Raw genomic sequence first — 11,446 nt, forward strand, 5'->3', positions numbered from 1 at the left:
TCTTATTTTAACTCCACCACAGTAATCCATCATCAGCTTTACTTTTTAGATAAAGATTTAACTCACAATTGATCATAACTCAAAATACATATATTTATATATATTACCAAGTGGTTTCATGTACAACCGACACAAGTATCATGCTAAATTAAGCTAAATTAAGCTCTGTTGCTTGGATATCACTAGATCCTGTTACAGCGTAATATAAAAGTACATAACAATTGATGTGTAAATTAGCATAATTACTAGCTAGCTGCTAGCTGCTAACTACCACGGCCGCCTCGTGAATATCAAAAAATATTTGTTTCTCCGAATCGAAGGGGAAAAATACAAAAGCATTGGACACAATTTAAACCAATCAATGTTGTGTAATTAACAAGGATAATCTGGTGTTTTTGAGTTGATGAGTAGTGCAGATATCACTGTAAAAGCTCCAAATAAACCATCAGTTGTGGTGGCTCTACTCTTCAGCCACCTCCCTTGTGAGTGTGTGTTCCCTTTCCCTGTCTGTGTGGGCGTGGTGGCTGTCACTCCTGGCTCCCGGCTCAATCTCCACCTGCTGCAAATCTCCACCTGGTGCAATCAGCTTTACACACCTGATTCCCATTCAGCCATTTACTAATGGTATATCAGCGGAGGCTCCACAACATGTCAGCGCCAGATCGTTGTTTAAACCCCAGTGGTAACTCTCAGCCTTCTTAGCCGATTTAAAACTATTTCTCTGTACACGGAATACTTTTCTCATCTGTTTCTCTTATGCTCCAGGATCACTATCCAGCCGCCTTGTTACCATCACCTGCCGCCACCAGTCATCATTCCAACCGGATTACTCTCCACACTCACCAGTCTTCATTCCTACAGGATTACTCTCCACGCTCCTCCACCTCACAATAAACCTTTTTCCAACACTCTGCCGTGTCCTGCGTTTGGGTCCTATCGGATATCGTAACAGAACGATCTGGCCAGTATGGACTCAGCGGACACAGGCCACCAGTCCAAGACTGCGGACGAACTCAGCCAAGCCCTGGCCAATCAAGGTGCTCTCGTGGGGCATCACGACGTGGTTCTCCGTGAGGTTGTGGAGACTCTCCGGAACCTCTCCACTAACGTGCAAAGGATCGGCACACAAGTGGAACTGCTCACCTCCCAGTTTTCTCCCCCGCAGCCCGCTGCACAGCCGACAGCTCCTCCCCCCGCTCCTGCCGCACCTCTCCATCAGCTACGAGAGGCTGTTATTCCTACACCGGAGCGATACGCTGGAGATTTGGGGTATTTGTAGAGCCTTTTTGTTCCAGTGTTCGTTAGTCTTTGAGCAGCAGCCTAGTACTTATCACACAGATGGGGCTAGGGTTAGCATATGTAATGAGTCTGTTGAGGGGGAGTGCTCTAGATTGGGCTACAGCCGTTAGGGAGAGCCAGCCACACATTTGCTCATCATTTGATACTTTCATTTCCGAATGAAAAAAGTTTTTGATCACCCGGTACGGGGGAGGGACGCTTCTAGGCGCCTTCTTTCTCTCCGGCAGGGCTCCCGTAGTGTAGCCGAATTTTCAGTTGAGTTTAGAACAGTTGCTGCTGACTCAGGCTGGAATAACGAGTCATTGCAAGATGTTTTTCTTCAAGGGCTGAACGAAGCAATTAAAGACGAGCTAGCTGCTAGGGATGATCCAGTTAGCTTGGATAATTTAATTGCCACAGCTATCAAGATTGATAATCGCCTCAGAGAGAGACGCAGGGATAGGAATAGCCGTCACCCCAATCCCAGCTACTCCTCACTTGATCCCCGAATTGGCACTGCCACTGCCCCAATCTCCAGATCCTTTCCGACTCCTTTCTCGGTTTCACCCCCCCGAAGATGAGCCCATGCAAGTGGGAAGGGCCCACCTCTCACCATCTGAGCGGGCTAGAAGGATCCAGGCTGGGGAATGTGTTTATTGCAGCCAAACCAGTCATCTAGTTTCCTCCTGTCCTAATCTGCCAAAAGGTCAGGCTCGTCAGTAGCTGTGGGGATTCTGGCGAGCCCTTCCTCCTCTCTCAACCCCCGACCCAGAACGCAGCTAGAAGCCGTTCTTTGCTGCAACCAACAGTCACTACCCCTGCTCGCCTTAGTGGACTCGGGGGCAGACGAGAATTTTTTGGACATTGACATCGCAGCTCAGGCAGGAATTCCCTGCGAAGTGTTGGATTCACCTCTTAATGCCAATGCTCTTAATGGACAATTCCTGGCCCAAGTCACTCACCGCACCAAGCCAGTAAACCTCATTCTGTCTGGAAACCATCGTGAGTTTATTCAGTTTCACCTTATTTCCTCACCTCATGCTCCCATAGTGTTGGGTCATCCCTGGTTAAGAACACACAACCCCCAGATTGATTGGATAACTGGCAAAATCATTAGTTGGAGTTGTTTTTGTTTATCCTCATGCCTGCAGTCTGCCCTTGCCGCCAGCAGAGGCCCGCCGCTCCACCACCCAAGATCGAGCCGCCTGACCTGTTATCTGTCCCCATGGAATATCATAGCCTAGGAGAGGTGTTCAGTAAACAGCGAGCTCTTTCTCTTCCTCCTCATCGACCCTACGACTGTCCCATTGACCTCCTTCCCGGGGCCCCTCTGCCTTCCTCACGTCTGTTCAACCTGTCTCGCCCTGCGAGAAAATCCATGGAGAGTTACACCCATGACCCCCTGGCTGCTGGTGTCATCCGCCCATCTCCTCCCCGGTCGGTGCTGGGTTCTTCTTCGTGTCCAAGAAGGACCGCTCACTGCGGCCCTGCATTGATTACAGGGGTCTCAATGCCATCACTATAAAAAACAAATATCCATTACCCCTCATTAACTCCGCCTTTGAACCCCTCCAGGAAGCCACCATCTTTTCCAAAACTGGACCTCCCGCAATGCCTACCAACCTCGTCAGAATCCGTGAAGGGGACGAGTGGAAGACTGCCTTTAACACACCACTCGGTCACTTTGAGTATCTGGTGATGCCTTTTGGACTGACGAATGCCCCAGCAGTTTTTCAGTCAATGGTGAACGATGTACTCCGTGACCTCCTCAACCGGTCAGTCTTTGTCTACTTGGATGACATTCTCATTTTCTCCCGTAACAAGGAGGAGCACATTATCCATGTCAGGCAGGTGCTGCAGAGACTCCTTGAAAACAGACTCTTTGTGAAGGCGGAGAAATGCGAATTCCATGTCAACACAGTCTCATTCCTGGGCTACATCGTTGAGGAAGGAAAGATTAGGACCGACCCTGAGAAGATCCAAGCGGTGGCGGGGTGGCCCAAACCAACCTCAGTTAAACTGCTTCAACAGTTTCTTGGTTTCGCCAATTTTTATCGGCGCTTCATCAGAGACTACAGCAGAGTGGCGGGCCCTTTAACCAGACTCACTTCCCCTACAACTGGTTTTTTCTGGACTCCAGAGTGCGATGCAGCCTTCCGGAGCTAAAGAGACTTTTCACACCACTGCCCCTGTGCTCATCCACCCTGATTCCTCTCGCCAGTTTGTGGTGGAGGTCGATGCCTCCAACACCGGGGTAGGGGCAGTTCTTTCCCAGCGCTCGGAACGAGACCAAAAATTACATCCATGTGCATTTTTCTCTCGCCGCCTCACTCCAGCTGAGAAGAACTATGACGTGGGTAACAGAGAGCTGCTGGCTGTCAAACTTGCCCTAGAGGAGTGGAGGCACTGGCTGGAGGGAGCCGAGCTCCCTTTTATTGTATGGACAGACCACAAAAAACTTGGCGTACATCCAATCTGCCAAGCGCCTTAACTCTCGTCAGGCTCGATGGGCCCTGTATTTCGGCCGCTTCTCATTCACCCTTACCTACCGTCCAGGGTCACGGAACCTCAAGCCGGACGCTCTCTCTCGCCAGTTCGCTTCCGAAGGACCAGCTGCCAATCCAGACACTATCCTGCCTGCCTCCTGCGTGGTGGCGGCTGTTACCTGGGAGATTGAGTCATTGGTTAAGGAGGCTCAGCGGGCGCAACCTAACCCAGGTAACTGCCCAGCTAATAGTCTTTTTGTGCCTACCCCTGTTCGCTCCAAGGTCCTGCAGTGGGCACACGCCTCCCGTCTCTCCTGTCATCCTGGTGTCCATCGCACACTGTTTATTCTAAAACAACGGTTCTGGTGGCCTTCCATGGCTCAAGACACCAGGGCCTTTGTTGCTGCCTGTACAGTATGTGCCCGCGCCAAGTCCTCCCACCAATCTCCCTCTGGCCTGCTTCGGCCGCTGCCGGTACCTAGGCGTCCTTGGTCGCATGTGGCCTTGGATTTTGTCACTGGACTTCCACTGTCACAAGGAAATACCATCATCCTAACTATTGTGGACAGATTTTCCAAGATGGTACACTTGTTGCTCTTCCCAAGCTTCCCACAGCCCGAGAGACTGCAGATCTTCTGGTCAATCATGTTGTTCGACTCCATGGGATTCCCACCGACATCGTCTCTGACCGGGGTCCCCAGTTCATTTCCCACGTTTGGAAAGCCTTCTGTCAGGCTCTGGGAGCATCAGTGAGCCTGTCATCTGGATATCATCCTCAGACGAACGGGCAAACGGAACGGGCCAACCAGGATCTGGGGGCGGCTCTTCGCTGTGTGGCTTTCAGGAACCCTTCGTCATGGTGCCCACATCTGCCATGGATCGAATATGCCCACAACTCCCTGCCAAATGCAGCCACAGGTATTTCACCCTTTCATTGTGCCATGGGTTTCCAACCACCCCTGTTTCCATCCCAGGAAGAGGAGGTTGCTGTTCCTTCCGTTCAGACCCACCTTCGTCGCTGTCATAAGGTGTGGAGGGATACCCGAGCCGCCCTGCTCCGCTCCGCTGCCCGCAACTGCCTCATCGCAGACCGCCACAGGACCCCGGCTCCCAACTACTTACCAGGTCAGAGTGTTTGGCTTTCCTCCAAAGATCTCCCACTCAAGACAGAGTCGAAGAAACTCACGCCACGTTATGTCGGCCCCTTCATCATCGACTCAGTTATCAACCCATCTGCAGTAAAACTCAAGCTTCCCCCACACATGAAGGTTCATCCGACATTTCATGTTTCTCTGTTAAAACCTGTTGCCAGCAGCCCCTTGTCTCCTCCAGTGAGTGTTCCCCCACCCCCCCCGCATCATCAATGATCACCCAACCTACACCGTCAGGCGATTGTTGGACGTTCGTCGCCGTGGAAGGGGATTCCAATATTTTGTGGATTGGGAGGGCTATGGTCCAGAGGAGAGGTCTTGGGTTCCCCGGCGAAACATCGTGGGCGCGTCCCTGGTTCGGGACTTCCACCGGGATAACCCTGGTAGACCTGGTAGACCTGGTAGACCGCCTGGAGGCGTCCCTTAAGAGGGGGGTACTGTGGTGGCTCTACTCTTCAGCCACCTCCCTTGTGAGTGTGTGTTCCCTTTCCCTGTCTGTGTGGGCGTGGTGGCTGTCACTCCTGGCTCCCGGCTCAATCTCCACCTGCTGCAAATCTCCACCTGGTGCAATCAGCTTTACACACCTGATTCCCATTCAGCCATTTACTAATGGTATATCAGCGGAGGCTCCACAACATGTCAGCGCCAGATCGTTGTTTAAACCCCAGTGGTAACTCTCAGCCTTCTTAGCCGATTTAAAACTATTTCTCTGTACACGGAATACTTTTCTCATCTGTTTCTCTTATGCTCCAGGATCACTATCCAGCCGCCTTGTTACCATCACCTGCCGCCACCAGTCATCATTCCAACCGGATTACTCTCCACACTCACCAGTCTTCATTCCTACAGGATTACTCTCCACGCTCCTCCACCTCACAATAAACCTTTTTCCAACACTCTGCCGTGTCCTGCGTTTGGGTCCTATCGGATATCGTAACATCAGTGTTTGGCATCAAAGCTCCAACTCTCCTCGTGTCTCTCTGTAAAATCAATCGACAGTAAGGAGAATACTTACTTCCGGGTGTAAAATCCTCCGTTCTCCAATGGGAATGGACGCTCACATTGCCTGTAACTGCTGCCGACATGGACCGATGCAGTGCTTCCCTGAGCGTCAAATACCGCCACCGATGGGAATACATTGCAATCAGTTGAAAGCTCTTTGCGTCCGTTTATGAAGCTGAAGGAGACTTGACGCGTCACAACTGCACGCCAAAGGACCCTGACCAAGCGTCGCTATTGGACTTTCAGGGAGTGAGACTGTGTTGTTTCCCTCTTCCTCTGAGGGGACAGCACGGAGGGGGGGCATGAAGAAAGACCTGCACCAGCTTCATCCATGCTGGGCGTTGCTGTTATCACTGGCTCAGTCTTTCATTGTTTGTCCTAAACATAGCAATATATGCTTTTGAAATGTAACATGTCTTTGAAAAAATAACAGTATACAGTTTATATTGTGTATCACCTTTAGCTTGAAAATATATAGATGTGTTTTTTTTATCTATAAAATAAATAAATAGACAGACAGGCATTTATCGATCCCAAATTGGGAAATTGTTTTACAGCAGCAGTGTGTTCAGGTATTAAAATATTTAAAGTTGGAATAAAGTATAAACTACACAACACAAGTATAATGCACTCTAATCCATAAAATAAGTCCGATATGTTCATGAAACTCCCCAGGAGGCGCCAACACAAATGTGGCCGAGTGGACTCCGGAGTTTGCTGCATGAGTTGCACTGTATGATCTGTGGTGTAGTGGGCTGTCACTCAAACACTGAGTAGCCAATGGGGACGCACCCCTGAAAGTCCCGCCCACCTGGGACGTTTGTGTCAGAATTGAAAACAAAAGATGAAGGAGCGCAAAGGAGAAGAGCTGCAGCGAGAGCAAAAGTCTGATAATTGAGAAAGAAGCAAAGAGAACTGCAAACAAAAATATATGTTAAAACAAAGAAAACAGACTTATAGTTTACATGATTACACAAATGATTTGTTTGCAACTTATAGTTTTATTTTTGAAATCAAATACATTTTCCTTGACTCAGTTTTTTTTTTCTCTTAAACTCTTAGTTTTGCTTGATTCTGAGAAAGTGTTGCTTTATCTTTATGAAACAAAACTAATCCCATAAAACCCAAGCTTTACTTAAAAAACATTTGAAAGAACATCTTAACCTGTTACGCTCCGCCCCCCCGGTACCGGGCGGAAAAACGCGTCACGGCAGGAGACAGCGTCTGGGGGCTTCTTAATATTTAAAAACCTATGAATGTCTTATACTCAATAAACGGGAAAAAAACTCAGCTACCTGACGATACAAGCCATTTTTACCGAAACAAAACACAAGTCTCACAAGAAGCGTTAGCATTAGCCCTTAGCCAAAACGGGCAAATGCTACTTCCGGTGCTAACTAGCAAAAACGATCTTTATACCTTCATATTATCTGCACAAACTACACATAATCTGAAAGCTGATACTCCACTGATTATTTTGATATAAGTATCATCACTGGAGGACACAAACTCACTGAGCTAGCAGCCAGAACAGAGCAAGAAAAGAACAACAGTTTTCAAAACCGTAACAATAATTTTGTCTTACCGTTGCTGTTTTGTGATCAAAAGTCGTGTTCAAGGGAATAAAAACGCTGCTCAAGGTTAATCCAAAGTCTCTTAGTCCTTTTAGAATTGGTCCTGATAATCTATCATTACATTCATGGCAGCAGAGTAGGTATAAAGTTTTGCAGTCCGGCACTGATGCTGTCTCCCACGAGGTATACGCACAGCTCCCCCTCCTCCACGTAGTTGTTTAGCCGGTTTTACTAACTGCAGCTCGATCCTATTGGCTCTAAAGTTTCAAAAAAGGTGTCAATCACCCAAATCGACCAATGGGTTCCAGAGTTACGATCCTGCGTAACATAAATTATGCCAGCTCCAGCCACATTACGCAGACGACGCAGCAGCAGCAGCACCGGAGGAGCAAACGAACGAAGCGACGAACACAGCGAACAGAGAACACAGAGACAACAGAGAAAACCGAGACGACAGCATAACATAATATTATTATTATATATAAGGACAAGGACAAGGATTTATTTGCTTTTAGGACTTATTTGAGCAAATAATGCCACCCAGAAAGAGGCTGTACAAGCTTGAAGATGCCGTGGAAATGGTGTTCGCTGACTCTCCGTCAGAAGATGAGGATTTACTTGATTTGCCACAATCAGACCCGGATTATGAACTTCGGGAAAGGTATGTACTCTCTCTGTTTGTGTCTATTAGTTATGTATTTGGTGTAATCTATAGTAATTCCACACTCGCAAAAGAAAAAATGGACGCCGCTTTGTTCTCGCGTAATCGTTCTGAGAGTCGAAAAAACAATGGGAAGATGCGTGTTGGTGAACACGCATCAATAGATTAATTATAAATAAATAAATTATTAATTAAAACAGTATATAAATAAAGCTGTATTGTATATCAACGCAGTCTATAGGCCTACTGTACGCGAAATGGATGCCGTTTTGTTGTAAACAATGGGAACACGTGTTGGTGAACACTTATCAATAGATTAATTGTATTTCGTCACTATAACACGGCAGTATATAAATAAAGCTGTATTGTATATCATATATATATATATATACTGTTATTTCACACACGCTAAATGGAGGAATTATTTCTGATTTGAGTTACATTTTTGAAAGAATAAGCCAGTGAAGTAATCGATTTGTTTTTTCCCACAGTGTTGGTGAACACGTATCAATAGATTAATTGTATTTCGTCACTATAACACGGCAGTATATAAATAAAGCTGTATTGTATATCATATATATATATATATACTGTTATTTCACACACGCTAAATGGAGGAATTATTTCTGATTTGAGTTACATTTTTGAAAGAATAAGCCAGTGAAGTAATCGATTTGTTTTTCCCACAGTGTTGGTGAACACGTATCAATAGATTAATTGTATTTCGTCACTATAACACGGCAGTATATAAATAAAGCTGTATTGTATATCAACGCAGTCTATAGGCCTACTGTACGCGAAATCGATGCCGTTTTGTTGTAAACAATGGGAACACGTGTTGGTGAACACTTATCAATAGATTAATTGTATTTCGTCACTATAACACGGCAGTATATAAATAAAGCTGTATTGTATATCATATATATATATATATATACTGTTATTTCACACACGCTAAATGGAGGAATTATTTCTGATTTGAGTTACATTTTTGAAAGAATAAGCCAGTGAAGTAATCGATTTGTTTTTCCCACATTTTTCACAGTGAGTATGACGAGTATGATATGGCTTCTGGATCACAGCCATCAACATCTGCCTCATCCGAGCTACGACGTGCATCAGATCAGCATACAGTTGCCCCAGAGCCATCAACATCCAAGCTACGTCGCCGGATGTCTGCACCTGTACTAACTCAGCCTCCCTCTGCATCTTCTGATTCGGAACCATCATTTGAGCTGCCCAGCAAAAGAAAAGCATCGAAAAAAGCTGTAAATCCCAGAAAGCGTGGCCGAGGTCGAGGTAGGTCTTCCTCTTCCAGAACGACAGAGGAAGAACTCGGGTGGCACAACAAAGAGGACAATGACGAAACACCAGAGCCACTGAGGTTCATGCCTGCCAGGGTCCCAGGGCCAGCGTTGGACACCACTGCACAATGGTCTCCCCTTCAGCTTTTCAAACTATTTTTTAGCCATGCCGTGGTTCATACAATCATTGCCAACACAAACACAAAGGCCCTGTATCAATTGCAGGCTGGAAAGAAGTACCCTTGGAAAGTGCTGACTTTCAAGGATTTTTATATTTTCCTGTCCATTGTCATTTTCACAGGCCTAGTTATCGTTCCCAACCAAGCGGACTACTGGAGGACATCATTTCCATATAATTTCAAATTCCCAGGTGATACGATGTCCCGGCAACGCTTCCACGCCATCCTGTGGTCATTGCACATGAGCGACCCGAAAGAAGACGAAGAAAATGATCGCAAAAGAAACACCGCAGAATACGATAGACTTTTCAAGATAAAGCCCCTGTACACTGAAATCACTGCTGCCTGCAAAGCACATTTCCAGCCCCATCAAAACATATCAATAGATGAAAGGATGGTCGCCTCCAAAGCCCGCATAAGCTTGAAGCAATACATGAAGAATAAGCCAACAAAGTGGGGTTACAAGCTGTTTGTGCTGGCGGATTCCTCCATGGCATACACATGGAACTTCTTTGTGTACACAGGGAAGAGTGAGTTCCTCTCAGGCCAGGGACTCAGCTACTCCTCCGTGGTCGACCTTCTGCCTTTCCCTCTGCTCGGTGGGGGCTACACACTCTTTGTGGACAACTTTTACACAAGCCCTGCCCTCTTTGGGGATTTGTTCGCAAAAAACATTGGCTGTTGTGGGACCATTCGAAAAAATCGAGTTGGTTTTCCACAGACTGAGTTGAACGACCTTCCGAAAAAGGCTGAAAGGGGAGATATGCGTTGGATAAGGAGAAGCAAGCTCCTGTTCATAAAGTGGATGGACAGCCGTGAAGTGACCATGTGCTCCACAGTGCATGCAGCCTTCAGTGGACAGACTGTCAGGAGGAATGTGAAACGGGCTGGTGTGTGGCAGACCAAGATTGTTACCGTTCCTGACGCTGTGGTGGACTACAACAGAAGCATGGGCGGCGTGGATGTGTCCGATGCTTTGATTGGGTACTACAGCGTTCTCCGCAAAACCATGAAATGGTACAAGACATTTTTTTACCATTTTCTGGACATTGCCGTGGTCAACAGCTTCATTCTCTACAAGGAGCTGCACAAGATGAGGGTTGACGTGATGAACCCACACACCCAGAAGTCCTTCAGGGAGCAGCTTTGTGCAGAGTTGAGGGGTGATGTCCCTGCAGCACCACCACCACTCCCCCCATCATCACAGGTATGCATGCCCGCGTATTATGGGGAAGATGCCACCGCGCTCAGGAGGTACTGCAGGAGGTGCTCTGAGGCTGGCAACAAAACGGTAAAGACACCTATATACTGCACTAAGTGCCTGATCCCTCTGTGCCTCACTTCAAAGAAGAACTGCTTCAAGGCGTGGCACACCTCTGACTGAACACTTTTTCTTTTTGTGTACATTTTTGCTTTTTTTTTTTTTTGCGAGTGTTTACAAAAAAAATGCTTGTGGTTTTATTTAGGTTTTAGTGTAGTTTTATTTTATAGTGTGTTGTGTAAATAAATCTGCTCCTGTTGGAGACAAATTTATCCTATGTTTCCTAATTTTTATTGTGCAAGTAAACCTTCCTAGAAGTGTTAGTCGGGTGATAAACATGTAAGGACTGTGGAAAAGTCCATACACAGACACACACACACACCATTTACATTAAAAAAAGAAATGTAATTTAAAAAAAAATATATATATATTATTTTAAAATTATTGAAATTTTTTTTTTATAGAAAAACACGGAATGGATGGAATGAATACCTATAGTGATAATAAAATGATTTTTACGGTATGGTACCTGAAAAAGGTCAAATGGCAC

At 46.5% G+C, this 11,446-nt stretch overlaps 1 protein-coding gene across 1 annotated transcript; it reads left to right on the plus strand.

Annotated features, from left to right (window-relative positions):
- The first annotated feature begins 7,108 nt into the window (after positions 1-7,108).
- Positions 7,109-11,019, plus strand: LOC117471011 (piggyBac transposable element-derived protein 4-like). Its single transcript, XM_034115789.1, has 2 exons — positions 7,109-8,152; positions 9,198-11,019. The coding sequence occupies exons 1-2, from the start codon at positions 8,025-8,027 to the stop codon at positions 11,017-11,019; spliced, it is 1,950 nt and encodes a 649-aa protein (XP_033971680.1). The 5' UTR covers positions 7,109-8,024.
- Positions 11,020-11,446: the final 427 nt, after the last annotated feature.

The sequence above is a fragment of the Trematomus bernacchii genome, unplaced genomic scaffold (genome assembly GCF_902827165.1).
Source record: "Trematomus bernacchii unplaced genomic scaffold, fTreBer1.1, whole genome shotgun sequence".
In the NCBI taxonomy this organism is placed as follows: Eukaryota; Metazoa; Chordata; class Actinopteri; order Perciformes; family Nototheniidae; genus Trematomus; species Trematomus bernacchii.